This window comes from Entelurus aequoreus, linkage group LG15 (assembly GCF_033978785.1).
Source record: "Entelurus aequoreus isolate RoL-2023_Sb linkage group LG15, RoL_Eaeq_v1.1, whole genome shotgun sequence".
Taxonomy (NCBI): domain Eukaryota; kingdom Metazoa; phylum Chordata; class Actinopteri; order Syngnathiformes; family Syngnathidae; genus Entelurus; species Entelurus aequoreus.
The window spans coordinates 17,145,617-17,164,163 of NC_084745.1; the positions used below are offsets into that span (position 1 = coordinate 17,145,617).

General features: G+C 38.7%; 1 protein-coding gene across 1 annotated transcript in view; it reads left to right on the forward strand.

The window, feature by feature from the left end:
• The first annotated feature begins 1,792 nt into the window (after positions 1 to 1,792).
• The window catches only part of LOC133630551 (collagen alpha-1(XV) chain-like), a 57,523-nt gene continuing 40,768 nt past the window's right edge, over positions 1,793 to 18,547 (forward strand). The window contains exons 1-2 of the mRNA XM_062022166.1: positions 1,793 to 2,055; positions 2,122 to 2,189. Of these exons, the coding sequence (XP_061878150.1) occupies positions 2,045 to 2,055; positions 2,122 to 2,189 (79 nt within the window). The 5' untranslated portion in view covers positions 1,793 to 2,044. The remainder of the gene's footprint in view (positions 2,056 to 2,121; positions 2,190 to 18,547) is intronic.

Genomic DNA, 18,547 nt, shown 5'->3' on the forward strand with positions numbered 1-18,547 from the left:
ATCTGCCGGGTCAAAAGTATACATACAGCAATGTTAATATTTGCTTACATGTCCCTTGGCAAGTTTGCAATAAGGCGCTTATGGTCGACATCCACAAGCTTCTGGCAAGCTTCTGGTTAAATTTTTGACCACTCTTCTTGACAAAATTGGTGCAGTTTGTCACGACGACGTGGACTATGGCGCAGTTTCCTGTGTGGATTGCTTTCCCGAGATGCAAGAGAACTGGACTGCACATGGGATGAAGGTAGATACATGATTTAATTATTACAATGAAAAGAACCAACAAAAGGCACACACAAGGCGGAGGTACAAACTTAGCGTATGAACATAAACTAGCACTTGGGCAGAAACTATGGACATGAAACAAAAATCACTAACTGTGGCATTAATAACAAAAACTAACTTGGCAGAGCAGGAATCTGTGGCATGAAACGAGCATGAACAGAGGTAACAGCAGATAATGTCGCCAGGACGACCAACAGAAAAATGACAGGCTTAAATAACAGTGACATGATTCGCAACAGGTGCGTGAGTCCAAACAAGTGACAGGTGAAACTAATAAGTAACCATAGTGACCAAAACAATGGAGCGTAAACAGAAAAAAAGAGTCCAAAAACCAACAGGACATAACTAAACAAAACATGATCACAAAGACATGACACAGTTCAGCTAAATGTGTTGGTTTTCTGACATGGACTTGTTTCTTCAGCATTGTCCACATGTTTAAGTCAGGACTTTGGGAAGGTCATTCTAAAACCTTAATTGTAGCCTGATTTAGCCATTCCTTTACCACTTTTACGTCTGTTTGGGGTCATTGTCCTGTTGGAACACCCAACTGCGCCCAAGAGCCAACCTCCGGGCTGATGATTTTGGGTTGTCCTGAAGAATTTGGAGGTAATCCTCCTTTTTCATTGTCCCATTTACTCTCTGTAAAGCACCAGTTCCATTGGCAGCAAAACAGGCTCAGATCATAATACTACCACCACCATGCTTGACGGTAGAGACGGTGTTCCTGGGATCAAAGGCCTCACCTTTTCTCCTCCAAACATATTGCTGGGTATTGTGGCCAAACAGCTCAATTTTTGTTTCATCTGAAATCACATGGACAAAGATAAGACCTTCTGGAGGAAAGTTCTGTGGTCAGATGAAACAAAAAATGAGCTGTATCACAAAAAATTAAGAGTTGTAGAAATTATTGGAAACTCAAGACAGCCATGACATTATTTTCTTTACAAGTGTATGTAAACCTTTGACCACGACCGTATGTATACATAGATAGATAGATATACCGGCCCCCAGACACATTTTTTCCTCTAAATTTGGCCCCCCGAGTCAAAATAATTGCCCAGGCCTGCTCTCTAGCGATAGAATTGATTGAAACTTTTATTAGTAGGTTGCACAGTGAAGTACATATTCCGTACAATTGACCACTAAATGGTAACACCGGAATACGTTTTTCAACTTATTTAAGTTGGGGTCCACATGACTTATATAAAGTTTGCACTGTGATTGGTTGTGCATTTTGGACTCTCCTAACATTGGTTGTAAAATGTCCTTATTTGGACTTCCCGTTCCTTTGGGAGCAATTGTCAAACACAAATTTCTGCGTTAATAAATGTCGCATTGACTTTTTATAATCAAGCAAAAATTGATGGCGGCGATGACGCGTCAGTTCCTTTTAAGGTCAAGGCCACACGACTCCCACGTTTTAAATCAGAGTGAAAGTAAGCGGAGGAAGGACTTGACTGCAGTGTGTTAATTTGTGTGTGCGTAGGGGGGTGGGGGGGGGGGGTGGGGGGACAGGCTTAGAAGCCGGTGGTCCGCTGGAGTCAGGTTTCAGCCCACCCTTCTTTTTTTTTTTTAGGGAAGCTGATGCACTGAAGCTGCCTTTGTTTGGACCGGGAGTGAGGGGAGGAGAGAGGGAGGGAAAGAGGAGGAGGAGAAGTAACATTTTTAAGCTTGGCGCAAACCCGCAGGAGTCAGAGTGGACTCCATCTCTCGCACATGAGCAGGATCTAATCGCCATCATTCAAAGCTTGGCAAGATGATCTCACGGTAAATAATCACTTTTTATTTTTCTTGGAGACAACTTTCCCTGACTTTTTTTTCTTTCTCCTGCAGGATTTCTCCCTGGTTTGTTGGATTATTTCTCAACGTGCTGAGCTGCTCCTCCGGGTACCAGCTGGACGGTAGGTGTCACCTCTTCCTCTGGTTCTGATGCTTGTGCTGCATCACCAGCAGAGAATGAATGACTCAGCAGGCTTGCATGCAGGATACTAGTTGAGATGCAAAGTAGGTCACGTTGTTGTCATCTCCACTACTTTTGTTTTTTTTACATTTCTACAAGATACTATAAGTGAAACTATCGTAGCGGCCTCAAGTATGGCGACCACTGGGTACATTCCCCAAGGCAGGGGCTTGAGAGGGAGAAAGCAGAGCTTGAGAAACATAAAGAAAACACTTCTGAATTCACAGCTGCTCCAGAATAATGACGAAAACTTTTCTCTTTGTCTAACTTCTGTAGGTCCTTTACGTCACAGGTGTCAGACTCGAGGCTCGCGTGCCAGATTTGATTTAAAGTGGCCTGCAATATCGTTTATGTGGCCCGCCACATCATTTAAGTGGCCCGCTATATAATTTAAAGTGGCCCGCCACAACATTTAAGTGACCTGCCACATCATTTACGTGGCCTGCTATATCTTTAAACTGGCCCGCCACAACATTTAAGTGACCTGCCACCTCATTTAAGTGGTCCACCCGGTCATTTAAGTGGCCCACCACATCATTTAAGTGGCCCAACACGTCATTTGTGTGGCCCGCCACATCATTTAAGTGGCCCGCAATATCATTTAAGTGGCCCACCACGTCATTTAAGTGGCCCGCCACAACATTTAAGTGACCTGCCACGTCATTTACGTGGCCTGCTATATCTTTAAAGTGGCCCGCCACAACATTTAAGTGACCTGCCACCTCATTGAAGTGGTCCACCCGGTCATTTAAGTGGCCCACCACATCATTTAAGTGGCCCAACACGTCATTTGTGTGGCCCGCCACATCATTTAAGTGGCCCGCAATATCATTTAAGTGGCCCGCTATATAATTTAAAGTGGCCCGCCACAACATTTAAGTGACCTGCCACGTCATTGACGTGGCCTGCTATATCTTTAAAGTGGCCCGCCACAACATTTAAGTGACCTGCCACCTCATTTAAGTGGTCCACCCGGTCATTTAAGTGGCCCACCACATCATTTAAGTGGCCCAACACGTCATTTGTGTGGCCCGCCACATCATTTAAGTGGCCCGCAATATCATTTAAGTGGCCCGCTATATAATTTAAAGTGGCCCGCCACTACATTTAAGTGACCTGCCACATCATTTACGTGGCCTGCTATATCTTTAAAGTGGCCCGCCACAACATTTAAGTGACCTGCCACATCATTTAAGTGGTCCACCCGGTCATTTAAGTGGCCCACCACGTCATTTGAGTGGCCCACCACGTCATTTGAGTGGCCCACCACGTCATTTAAGTGGCCCACCACGCCATTTGAGTGGCCCACCACGTCATTTAAGTGGCCCGCCACAGCTTTTCTGTGACATGCCACATCATTTAAGTGGCCCGCCACAACATTTAAGTGACCCACAATTTAATTTATGTGGCCCGCATTATCATTTAAGTGGCCTGCCACAGCATTTTAATTGGCCTGCCACATTATTCAAGTGGACCGCCATATAATTTAAATGAATAGCCACTTCAATAAATGTAGCCAGCCGCATTATTTATTTATTTATTATTTGGCCCACTATGTAACTTAAGTGACCCGCAATATCATACAATCGGCCCGCTATGTAATTTAAAATGGCCGCCACAACATTTAAGTGACCTGCCACATCATTTAAGTGGCCTGCTATATCTTTTAAAGTGGCCCACCACAACATTTAAGTGACCTGCCACATCATCTAAGTGGCCCACCACGTCATTTAAGTGGCCCACCACGTCATTTAAGTGGCCCGCTATATAATTTAATGTGGCCTGCCACAGCTTTTCTGTGACATGCCACGTCATTTATGTGGCCTGCTGTATCATTTCAGGTGGCCGGCCACAACATTTAAGTGGCCCACAATTTAATTTAAGTGGCCCGGATTATCATTATTTAAGTGGCCTGCCACAGGAATTTAAGTGGCCTGCCACATTATTCAAGTGGACCGTCATATAATTTAAATGAATAGCCACATCATTAAATGTAGCCAGCCACATTATTTATTTATTATATTTATTATTTGGCCTACCATGTCATTTAAGTGACCCGCAATATCATTCAAGTGGCCCGCTATATAATTTAAAATAGCCCGCCACGTCATTTATGTGGCCTGCCATATCATTTAAGTGGCCTGCCACAGGAATTTAAGTGGCCTGCCACAGGAATTTAAGTGGCCTGCCACATTATTCAAGTGGACCGTCATATAATTTAAATGAATAGCCACATCATTAAATGTAGCCAGCCACATTATTTATTTATTATATTTATTATTTGGCCCACCACGTCATTTAAGTGACCTGCAATATCATTCAAGTGGCCCGCTATATAATTTAAAATAGCCCGCCACAACATTTAAGTGACCTGCCACATCATTTAAGTGGCCTGCCATATCATTTAAGTGGCCTGCCATATCATTTAAAGTAGCCCGCCACAACATTCAAGTGGCCCGCAATATCATTCAAGTGGCCCGCAATATCATTCAACTGGCCCGCTATATAATTTTAAGTGGCCCACCACAACATTTAAGTGGCCTGCCACGTAATTTATCTGGCCCGCAATATCATTTATGTGGCCCACCATGTCATTTAAGTGCCCCACCACATCATTTAAGTAGCCCACCAAGTCATTTAAGTGGCCCGCAATATCATTCAAGTGGCCCGCTATATAATTTAATGTGGCCCACCACGTCATTCAAGTGGCCCGCTATATAATCTAAAATGGCCCGCCACAAAATTTAGGTGACCTGCCACATCATTTAAGTGGCCCGCCTCATCATTTAAGTGGCCTGCCACATAATTTTAAGTGGCCCGCCACATTATTCAAGTGGACCGCCATATCATTTAAATTAATTGCTACATCAATAAATGTATGTGGCCTGCTATATCATTTAATGTGGCCCGCCACAACATTTAAGTGGTCCACCACATCATTTAAGTGGTCCGCCACATAACTTTAAGTGGCCCGCCACATTATTCAAGTGGACTGCCATATCATTTAAATGAATTGCCACATCAATAAATGTAGCCCGGCACATTATTTAAAGTGGCCAGCCTCATTTATGCAAATAACAAAACACTTCTGTATAAATGTATTGTTTTCTTTCGGTTTTGACAGAAAAATGTACCGCATGCAACTGCATATGTTCTACATGTATCTGATCACGCCACAGGATGTTCTAACCATTTATCTGGTTATCAAATTTAAAATACTTGACTTACGGTTTCAGAGTAAGTTATTCATCAATCAATAATATTAATCAATAATAATCAAAATAAGTTGCCAATACAAACTGTGTAACAAAGCTATTATACATTTGAATTCATATATATTATATACGTTACATGCGGCCCCCTGAAGGCAGCCATAATTACGATGTGGCCCTCAGTAACAAAGAGTCTGACACCCCTTTTTTTTTACTAACTCTCCAGTGCCCTTTGATGTTAATTTTTGCAATATTTAGTGAGTTTTTGAGTATTTTCAACCCCTTTGACTGTACTTAAATATATAATAGACTGTATTTATATTATTCACATGTGAATTATGCTGTATAATAGACTGTATTTATGTTATTCACATGTGAATAATGCTGTATAATAGACTGTATTTATGTTTTTCACATGTGAATAATGCTTTATAATAGACTGTATTTATATTATTCACATGTGAATACTGCTGTATAATAGACTGTATTCATGTAATTCACATGTGAATAATGCTGTATAATAGACTGTATTTATGTTATTCACATGTGAATAATGCTTTATAATAGACTGTATTTATGTTATTCACATGTGAATAATGCTGTATAATAGACATTATTTATGTTATTCACATGTGAATAATGCTTTATAATAGACTGTATTTGTGTTATTCACATGTGAATAATGCTGTATAATAGACTGTATTTATGTTATTCACATGTGAATAATGCTTTATAATAGACTGTATTTATATTATTCACATGTGAATACTGCTGTATAATAGACTGTATTTATGTTATTCACATGTAAATAATTCTGTATAATAGACTGTATTTATGTTATTCACATGTGAATAATGCTTTATAATAGACTGTATTTATGTTATTCACATGTGAATAATGCTGTATAATAGACATTATTTATGTTATTCACATGTGAATAATGCTTTATAATAGACTTTATTTATGTTATTCACATGTGAATAATGCTGTATAATAGACATTATTTATGTTATTCACATGTGAATAATGCTTTATAATAGACTGTATTTATATTATTCACATGTAAAAATACCTAAATGTTTATTGTGAGCAAATCGTGGTGCTGAATTTCCCCCAGGGATCAATAAAGTACTTTCTATTCTATTAAAAGGGTGATTTTGTCGCTAAAATATTATGAAAGAAAAAAACCAAGCATGTCAACACACTAACAAGTGTAGTTTCACTTTAAGAGCTGAAGACTGAGTATTAAAGTTAAAGTTAAAGTACCAATGATTGTCACACACACACGCGGGGTGTGGCGAAATTATGCCTTGAATTTGACCCATCACCCTTGATCACCCCCTGGGAGGTGAGGGGAGCAGTGAGCAGCAGCAGCGGTGGCCACGCCCGGGAATCATTTTTGGTGATATAACCCCCAATTCCAACCCTTGATGCTGAGTGCCAAGCAGGGAGGTAATGGGTCCCATTTTTATAGTCTTTGGTATGACTCGGCCGGGGTTTGAACTCACAACCTATGCGTCTATCTTGCTGAGTCAGACATCATTCCCTCAGTGTAGGTCCATAAAATGTATTTATAGTCCTTTATTTATCACACCAATTAATTTTTCCGTATCAATGTCTATCAAGTCAAGGCATTTGAATGAGTTTCTACTGGGCCATTTCCTGCGTGTTGCCTTTTTGACTTCCTGCTGATAGTATTTCTATAGCTGCTGTCGCTCCTGTTTATTTGAAAATACTTGACAAATATCCAGCACATTTTTGTTGTACTGTAGTGAAGGGGTGGTCAAAGTGTGGCCCGCAACTATTTTTTTAACGGCCCGCGGCACAATCGTTAGCATTCTAATGTTAGTATGCTAGCTTTTTTTTTGCAAATTTTGCAGGTATATACCTCAGTGTCAAATATTGAATTACCTAACAAATTATACCTGTTAGCATGCTAATGTTAATATGCTAGCTTTTTTTTATATTGTAGGTGTACAACTCAGTCATATTTTAGTACTTGATGCATGCTAACGTCTGCAGGCTAGCAGGTACACACTTCATATTTTGGTACTTGGCGCACTTTGCAGTTAGCATTTTAGCATGCTAAAATTAGCTTGTTAGATTTTTTTTTAGATAATTAAGCCATACTTGCCAACCCTCCCGTTTTTAGCGGGAGAATCCCGGTATTCAGCGCCTCTCCCGACAACCTCCCGGCAGAGATTTTCTCCCGACAAACTCCCGGTATTCAGCCGGAGCTGGAGGCCACGCCCCCTCCAGCTCAATGCGGACCTGAGACTGCGTGAGGGCAAGATGAAGAAATACGCTTGCAAGTTCCAAAACGAATGGAAACAAGAATTTCAGTTCATCCAGGACAGTTTGAAGGGGAAGGTGTATGTTGCCTGTAAATTTTGTAGAACAGACTTCTCCATTGAACACAGTGGCCGAAATGATATACTCATTAAGAACGGAGAAGTTAAACAGGACAATACTGCCATCTAATGGACAGCCACAGGAAAACTGAAATTCAAGTATTTTTTTTTTTTTAATGTAAATAAATAAATAAATATATATATATATATATATATATATATATATATATATATATATATATATATATATATATATATATATATATATATATATATATATATATATATATATATATATATATATATATATATATATATATATATATATATAGCTAGAATTCACTGAAAGTCAAGTATTTCATACATATATATATATATATATATATATATGAAATATATATGAAATACTCGAGTTGGTGAATTCTAGCTGTAAATAACCACACCCCCAACCACGCCCCCCGCTCCCAACTCCTACCCCCCACCTCCCGATATTGGAGGTCTCAAGGTTGGCAAGTATGAATTAAGCTGGTATACAGCTCACTGGCATATATTTTGGTATTTCACCAATGCTAATTGTAAGCATGTTATTGTTAGCATGTTAACATAGTACTGTTAGCATGCTAGCTTTTTTGCTCAATTTGCTCAAATATTTTGTGACTTGAAGCGATCTGGCCAGTATGCTAACTGTTAGCAATTTAGTTCAGTTTTGGCTCTTCAGCATTCACATGAAATGTGAATGCTAGTTACCGTATTTTTCGGACTATAAATCGCTCTGGAATATAAGTCGCACCGGCCGAAAATGCATAATAAAGAAGGAAAAAAACATATAAGTCGCACTGGAGTATAAGTCGCATTTTTGGGGGAAATTTATTTGATAAAACCCAACACCAAGAATAGACATTTGAAAGGCAATTTAAAATAAATAAAGAATAGTGAACAACAGGCTGAATAAGTGTACGTTATATGACGCATAAATAACCAACTGAGAACGTGCCTGGTATGTTAACGTAACATATTATGGTAAGAGTCATTCAAATAACTATAACATATAGAACATGCTATACGTTTACCAAACAATCTGTCACTCCTAATCGCTAAATCCCATGAAATCTTATACGTCTAGTCCAGTGGTTCTTAACCTTGTTGGAGGTACAGAACCCCACCAGTTTCATATGCGCATTCACCGAACCCTTCTTTAGTGAAAAATAAAATGTTGGTTTTTTTCAAATTCAAGACAAAGTTATATGTTTTTGGTAACACTTTAGTATGGGGAACATATTCTAAGTAACAAAGACTTAATTTAGAGTTTTTTGGACACTAGGGGAACATATTCTAAGTAACAAAGACTTAATTTAGAGTTATTTGGTTAGGGTTAGGGCCAGGGTTAGAGGGTAAGGGTTATAATAAGGCCATGCCGAATAAGGCAATAAGTACTTAATAATGACTAGTTAAGAGCCGATAAGTTACTAATTTGCATGTTAATAAGCAACTAATTAATGGTGAATATGTTCCCCATACTAAAGTGTTACCATGTTTTATTACTGGTGCACAAAATGAACCGTGCATGAACATCACCTTGTTCAAACAACAAAACCAACACAGTGCATAAACTCACAACAAATTACACACCTGCAAATCAGTGTGACTTCTGCTGTTGCCGTATCCGTAATACGCCAATAGGGAAAAGTTTTTATTCACACAATGAGTCGGGTGTGTCTTGACCTCCGCCGAACCCCTGAGCCCGACTCACCGAACCCCTAGGGTTCGATCGAACCCAGGTTAAGAACCACTGGTCTAATCTCTTACGTGAATGAGCTAAATAATATTATTTGATATTTTACGGTAATGTGTTAATAATTTCACACATAAGTCGCTCCTGAGTATAAGTCCGCACCCCCGGCCAAACTATGAAAAAAACTGCGACTTATAGTCAGAAAAATATGGTAGTTGTCAAAAATGTATATATTGTACTGAGCTGGACGAAGTGGCTGGGGAGAGGGAAGTCTGGGCTTCCCTGCTTAGGCTGCTCCCCCCGCGACCCGACCTCGGATAAGCGGAAGAAGATGGATGGATGGATGGGTTTTCATCAATCAATCAATCAATGTTTACTTATATAGCCCTAAATCACGAGTGTCTTAAAGGGCTGCGCAAGCCACAACGACATCCTCGGCTCAGACCCCACATCAGGGCAAGGAAAAACTCAACCCAATGGGACAATGAGAAACCTTGGAGGGGACCGCAGATGTGGGGACCCCCTGCCTGGGCGTTTTGAAGGTGAAAGCTAACAAAATGGTCTCCTTCGATTTGTCTGTGGCCCTCAGTGGAAAAATTAAGGTCCCCTATGTTGTCGGGGTACCCAAAGTGTGGCCGCAGTCCCCAGTTTTAATAAATGATATTTTTTAAATATTTTTTGTTACTATCACAGTTTTTCTTATTAGCCAGTGTCACATTTTAAAATGAAATAAAACAGTTGAATCAAATGAAAACTGTGAGGCTACATGCTCCAGTGTAGACACATTTCTCAAAAAGGATTGTTTATAACCCTTATCTGGTGCACTGCCAATTATTACCTCTAATCACCCTGAGAAAGTCCATGTTTGCATTGGATAAGATCAGCGCCCACAACAAGACGCTTTAATGTCCCGAGTCCCTGAACATGACACGTCGCAATTAGCCGCAATGAAGGTGGAAGTCCCCGAATTCCTGGGAGTGATATCAGGAAGAAGCGGCTGGCGTGCTTTGTGATGCGTTCAAGTGTCCTCCCCTGTCTGGCACTGGAACCTGGCATGTCACAAAGGCAGCATTGTCCCCCGCACCTCTCTGCCACTAATTAGGACTCTCCTTAACGAGGGTGAGTGGTCCCGACAGAGCGTAATTGTTCGCCGTGTCATTTAGAATTAAACATAGTCTTGGAACTATTCAGCGATAAAACATAAAGGAAACACTCCCTAATTTTGAGACAGGAAGGAAGCTGGCATTGAACGTTGCAGACTGAGGTCATGGGTCACATGCTGGATAACTCAACTTTTTCTTTAGCCAAGTCAGTATAAATAGAAATGTCAGTATTTGAACACATCGACGATGAGATAACATTAGCGTCTGGCAACCGCTCGTTTCAATTATAGCAGGCTAACCATTTTGCTAGCCATACGGCTAACGTAGCGCTTACTAAAGAAGATATGTTTGCTAGCTACAACGCTAACACGTATGGCTCCACGAGCCATGCAGGTATCATTCAGTTGAGTTGAGTTTGTGTTTATTTCCAACATACAATATGATTAGGGATGTCCGATAATGGCTTTTTTTGACGATATTCCGATATTGTCCAACTCTTAATTACCGATACCGATATCAACCAATACCGATATATACAGTCGTGGAATTAACACATTATCATGCCTAATTTGGACAACCAGGTATGGTGAAGATAAGGTCCTTTTTAAAAAAATTAATAAAATAAGATAAATAAATTAAAAACATTTTCTTGAATAAAAAATAAAGTAAAACAATATAAAAACAGTTACATAGAAACTAGTAATTAATGAAAATTAGTAAAATTAACTGTTAAAGGTTAGTACTATTAGTGGACCAGCAGCATGCACAATCATGTGTGCTTACGGACTGTATCCCTTGCAGACTGTATTGATATATATTGATATATAATGTAGGAACCAGAATATTAATAACAGAAAGAAACAACCCTTTTGTGTGAATGAGTGTAAATGGGGGAGGGAAGTTTTTTGGGTTGCTGCACTAGTTGTAAGTGTATCTTGTGTTTTTTATGTTGATTTAAAAAAACAAAACGATACCGATAATAAAAAAAACGATTCCGATATTACATTTTAAAGCAATTATCTGCAATTATCGACATCTCTAAACATGATACATCAGTGGTCCCCAACCACCGGGCCGCGGCACGGTACCGGTCCGTGGACCGATTGGTACCGGGCCGCACAAGAAATACATTTTAAAAAAAATAAATAAATAAATATAAATAAATATATATTTTTTAAAAAAAAAATTTAATTAACATAAAAAACACAATATATACATTATATATCAATATAGATCAATACAGTCTGCAGGGATACAGTCCGTAAGCACACATGATTGTATTTCTTTATGACAAAAATACATTCAAAAAAACGTTAAAAAACACCAGCGCGCTAGCTCAACATTATTACCTTCAACCTAAAATGAGCTTTCTAACTTATCCTAGCTAACTTTAACTCAACTAAAGCTATACTAAAAACCAACATATGTAACAATATTTGGAAAAAGTCATGTGTTTACTTGGAAAATATTGCTTTTAGTTGAGTTGTGGGCGCCTGAAAGCAATCACGAGGACAATTTGGTGACTTTCCTAAACAAATCTGTGCACATAATTGACATTCGGGTGCACACTGGACTGGTTAAAATGAACAGAAGTCTTTGGATAATCAAAGAATGTAAACTTTTCAGTCAGAGCTCATCAGGCGTTTGAAAGAAGTAGTCACTGTGTTGTATTTCTTTCCAAGGAGGATCTTGTCCAAATACAAGCTGGCTTCTGCTGCACTCTAATGTTCGTCATCTGGTCCGCAGTCGGGCGTTCGCTGACTTTAAGAATGAAAAAAAAATAAAGATTCGCGTGGAAGCCACCACATAACAGAAATTGCAGTGCATGTTAGCCTTTAGCGTGTTAGCTCAGAAACAGAAACGCAGTAAAACCCTTTAAAATGAAGCCAACATAAGGTAAGATAGACTGACCATACGTCCTCTTTTTACCGTACATGTCCTCTTTTGCGGGGCTGTCCGGGCGGAGTTTCTTAAATGCCTCAAATGTCCGGCATTTTGAGTTAGGGTTGCGTGTATTTTCAATGTACGTTCAGGGTTAAGAAGGGGTTAAAAACAAAACAAATCGTGAAGGTTTGCACACGCAGCAGCATGCATGAGGGAGGGGCAGAGACAGAGAGAGTGAGAGAGTTATGATAAACGCGCATGCGTCGCCAGGCACTGCTTTTTATCTATAGATTTATCAGATTTAATTTTTTATTATCTATAGCAGGGGTGTCAAAAGTGTGCCCCGGAGGCCATTTGCGGCCCACAACTAATGTTTTAAAGGCCCACGGCACATTCTAAAAATACTATTAAAATAAACAAAAACATAACAAAAGTGAAATGAAAAAGCTTAAAGGTGAAATGTAATTTAGAAAAAGTTGCAATGTTGACTAATAAAACAAAGCTGTTTTTTTTTCTTTCAAACTGTCATTGCTCAAAATATAATATTGAATCAAAATCAATGTTGTTATGAATGATTGACCTATCCAAGGTTCCGATTACTTCACATCAAATATTCCACTAATATATATAATGTGAGATATAACAGGATAATGCATACGTTTATCATTTTTTTTCAAAACGCTTACAAAAAAGTGGGACCCCAAAAATTTACTGTGGGACCCCATTTTGAAAATACCTAGCGCCAACACTGCTGTCAACAGAGGAGAAAATATGCTTTATTTAAATAAATATCTTATTTATGAAGCAAGTTCGAGTATCATTGGCAAATTTTCACCTAGTCCCGGCCTTGGCCCGCATATATGTGTCCTCTTTTTGGGATTTCAGAATATGGTCAGCCTAGGTAAAAACAATTCAGTTATTTTAAGAAGTACATGGCGAGGGGCCCCACTGACCCTCCCTGTCATTGAAGTATATAAAGAATATAACTTATTATTTAATTGTATTATTATTATTTTTTAAAGTAATCAATCCAACAAAATAATACACAATAATATACCATAATAATGCAATTTGAATTCCAAAACCAAACCCAACCCAGCAACATTCAGAATAGCAATAAACAGAGCAATTGAGAGGACACACAAACATGACACAAAACAATCCAAAAGCAGTCAAACAAAAAGGAATAATATCAACAACAGTATCAATATGAATAAGAATCCATGACTTATTTTTGAAGAGTTAGCTGCAAATGAGTTGTCATGGGTTTATTTATGAGTTTCGACAAGTCCCCCCGCGTCCTGACGCAAGTTTTATTGTGTTTTGAGAAGGAAACTTGTTATCTGCGAGACCATCTCCAGCGAAGACTACAAATCAAAACAAGAGGGAGGTGGGGGTAAAAACAGGAATGGCTAAATTTACCCGCGCCCAAACAAGGACCTCTTAAGAGTGCGCCGCTCTTAATGACGGACAGCTCGCTTCAAAGTGCGAAGACAAATGCGGGAAGTGGCGGCCATCATGTCACACGTCACTTTTTCTTTTGAACTCTCCCTGTCTAACGTGTACATTTTATGTGTGTGCACAAAAAGGTCAAACTGCTTTAAAATAGACAATGAAGCATAGAGAAGAAACAACACTAACCACAGGAAGGGAGAGGAATAGCAACCACTGCTAAACTATTTAATGATGTCAACACATTTTGCATTTAAAGATGTAGTTTGGGTTGGTAACTACTACATTTGAGGTAAAATCAGGCTACTTCCTGCTTTTTAAATTTTTGCTAACACAATTCCTAGCCTTAGAGCTAATGTAGCAACACAGTTAGCATTAGCTCGCAGACCATTTTACTTGGTACTTGGCAAATTAGGCAAACACCGCATTTCAGATTTTTATTGATACAAAACCCAAAACCAGTGAAGTTGGCACGTTGTCTAATTCGTAAATAAAAACAGAATACAATGATTTGCAAATCCTTTTTGACTTATATTCAATTGAATAGACTGCAAAGACAAGATACTTAATATTGGAATTGAGAAACTTGTTTTTTTTTGCAAATAATCATTAACTTAGAATTTAATGGCAGCAACACATTGCAAAAAAGTTGGCACAGGGGCATGTTTACCACTGTGTTACATGGCCTTTCCTTTTAACAACACTCAGTAAACGTTTGGGAACTGAGGAGACCAATTTTTGAAGCTTTTCAGGTGGAATTCTTACCCATTTTTGCTTGATGTACAGCTTAAGTTGTTCAACAGTCCGGGGTCTCCGTTGTGGTATTTTAGGCTTCATATTGCGCCACACATTTTCAATGGGAGACAGGTCTGGACTACAGGCAGGCCAGTCTAGTACCTGCACTCTTTTACTATGAAGCCACACTGTTGTAACATGTGCAGAATGTGGCTTGGCATTGTCTTGCTGAAATAAGAAGGGGTGTCCCTGTGCCAACTTTTTTGCAATGTGTTGCTGCCATTAAATTCTAAGTAAGTGAAGCAGTTTCTCAGTTCGAACATTAAATATCTTGTCTTTGCAGTCTATTCGATTGAATATAAGTTGACAATGATTTGCAACTCATTGTATTATGTTTTTATTTACGATTTACAGAACGTGCCAACTTTTCTGTTTTTGGCGTCAACACTGTTAAAGTAGCCATTAACGTAAAGCGGTAGCACTCTCTCAGCATGCAACCCTGCAAAGTGCCATGCTGTGAGGGTCAAACAGTGCGTCCTGTGTTTGCCAGGACGTGGGACGGGACCCAAAATACAGTGAACAGCATTCCTGGTAGGAAACGGCAAAGCAATTTTAGTGGAACATCACATTGAAAAAAGATGCCACGTGTTTGTTGTTCTGGGAGCGACTGGCAACCTGGTGTCGGCCAGCTCGGATGGAGCCTGGAAAGAGTTAGTCAGGGCGGAAAAGATGGAGCTGGAAAACAAGCAGGTGACTGTGATACTTGTCTGATGACTTCAGCATCCTCATGCTCACAATAGCCATTGTTTTAGTGGTAGTTAGTTGGGAGCTCCAAAGATCTTCTTCTTCTTCTGCTTGTGTTGTGTGCTCAGCTGGGTTGCAGCTGTGTTGTTTTTCAGCACACGTGCAAAAAAAAAAAAAAAAAAAAAAAAAAGGCCATTTGCATTTGAAATGAAGGTTTACTCTCTGTTTGATTTTTTCCTCACCATTGGTTGGTAAACCTGAACAAACATTTGTGTCTCTCTGTGTGTTAGCTGCTGCACTTCTTTTTAGCTTTTCACTACAACATTTTCATTGAAAACAATTCTGTTGAGTGATGCTCTTTTCTGAAATACTTAACAAATATTTTGACAAGTGTTGATATCAAAGTGCACCAAATACCGGAACAAGTCAATACTAGTTTGTAGAGATGGCATTCATGGCTCTCTGAAGGGAGCCAGATTGTGAGGAGCCGTTCAAAAGACTGGCTCTATATAGTTTTTTTTTATTATAGACGTTTTTTTTACAGTTTTTTTTATCAAAGAAAAAATCACCAGTATCAGTTATACAATAAAATGTAGATCAGAATAATTTAATTTACACAAACATTACTCTATTGGTGGAAATTATTCTGAAATATTGGCGATAATTAATTTCATTGTAAACATTCCATAAGACAGTTGCATATTTCTATGCTTTGGCAGTGACCGCACTCGTTAAAAAATGTGTACTATTTTAACAATATAGAACAAAATACACAATGAGTTAGAATCAAATGCATTGATGGATATAAAAAGTGCAAATAAAAGTAGAATAAAAATTATAACATAATGAAAATGTGAGTACAAAATTGTACTACCATACCTGGTGCGTGTATGCTTGAACTACCGTATTTTTCGGACTATAAGTTGCAGTTTTTTTCATAGTTTGGCCGGGGGTGCGACTTATATTCAGGAGCGACTTACGTGTGAAATTATTAACACATTACCGTAAATTATCAAATAATATTATTTAGCTCATTCACGTAAGAGACTAGACGTATAAGATTTCATGGGATTTAGCGATTAGGAGTGACAGATTGTTTGGTAAACGTATAGCATGTTCTATATGTTATAGTTATTTGAATGACGCTTACCATAATATGTTACGTTAACATACCAGGCACGTTATCAGTTGGTTATTTATGCCTCATATAATGTACACTTATTCAGCCTGTTGTTCACTATTCTTTATCTATTTTAAATTGCCTTTCAAATGTCTATTCTTGGTGTTGGGTTTTATCAAATAAATTTCCCCCAAAAATTAGACTTATACTCCAGTGCGACTTGTATATGTTTTTTTCCTTCTTTATTATGCATTTTCGGCCGGTGCAACTTATACTCCGGAGCGACTTATACTCCGAAAAATACGGTACCTCCCTTTAGACCAGGGGTGTCAAACTCATTTTTAGCTCAGGGGCCGCATGGAGGAAGATTTGTGCAAAAGCGGAACGGACTATTAAAATCATGTCATTAAATTTAAAAAATAAGGACAACTTCAGATTGTTTTCTTTGTCTTACTTTGGCCAAAAATAGAACAAACACATTCTGAAAATATTACAATAAAAATATAGAAAAAAATACCGGCAGCGGTAAAGTTTGGATCCATGAAGGAAAGAAGAAAGTGAATTTTTTTTTATAACTGAATGAATTTACATATGCATGAAAATGTGTTTTATTTTGTATTAAAAAAAAAAAAAAGAATTAAGTATTGTTTATGACAACCTTTTTCCAAAACACAATATAGAATGTGAGATATAACAGGATAATGCATACATTTATCATTTGTTTTCAAAACGGTTACAAAAAATTGGGACCCCAAAAATTTGCTGTGGGACCCCATTTTTATGACTTGATGGGACCCCATTTTGAAAATTCCTAGCGCCAACACTGATGGAGTATTGCTGCGTGCAAAACAGCAGCAGGCGGCTGTGGCCTGGGGGCCAGTTCTAAGTTATGTTTATGTTTATAATAAAAAAACGGCTCCCTGACAAACAGCTCACAACTGGGAATCGGTTCTAATCGTTCACTTAAAAGAGCCGTTCAAAAGTGGACTTGATTTGATTCATTTGCGAACGTCCTATCTCTACTATTTTTTTTTTTTTGCAAGAACATCCCCATTGGTCCATTATTTATTCATACGCCTTCATACAGTCATGCCTTGCAATGGATGTCATTAGTTAGATCTTACAGGTTTGCTTACATTATTTTTACTGCCAGTGAAATGAAATCATCTGAGTTTATTTAAAAAAGTTATTCAAGCAGACGGAGGAGATTCCCTCCGGTTTTGTGGTCCTCCTTGAATATAGAGAGCTGGAGGCGCTCGTGTTTAACAGCACTGTGCTTCACATGTCTAATGCTCAGTTTTGGAAACACGACTAAGTCCTGGTGAAGAGAATGAGACTCATCATGTTGATGAAAACTGGGGAAGGTTCTGTGAACCCGTGTGAGGAGCATCAATTTTGGTTTGGATAACAAGGGAAGCTAAAATTGTACTGTAACGTTGTTTTAGGTCGCAATCCTTATGAACGACAAGACGTCAAAAGATTGTTTTTTTTTGCATTCTAATTTGTAATAATCAGCTCGTTCTCGTTGGGATCAATCCATTCTGCATTCAAATCACCTTAAAATGCATCCGAAAACCGCCAACAATACTTTTTTTTTACGTTCTGTAACCTGTATAATAACAAAGCTGTAGCAACATAGTTATTGTAAGAGCGAACACTGAAGTACTGTTTTTCTAGCGTAGTAACACATCGCCTTGCGACGTAAGCTAGCTACAGCGTCAACAGCTGAATGACTTTTGAGTTTGTAATGCACAACACAATGCGATAGGACACCAATGTGTACTGACTGAAAAACATGAACAATTATATTACAGTATCTGTAAAGTATTAGCCCACATTTTATGTTTTGTTTGTACACAGCTAGCTCGACAGCGTATGTAGTTGTATTAACAAGCATGACGTGTTGCATGTATCATGATCAATATTATAGTGACTCACTCGAAGGAGAGTTGTCCGTTTGGTCCAG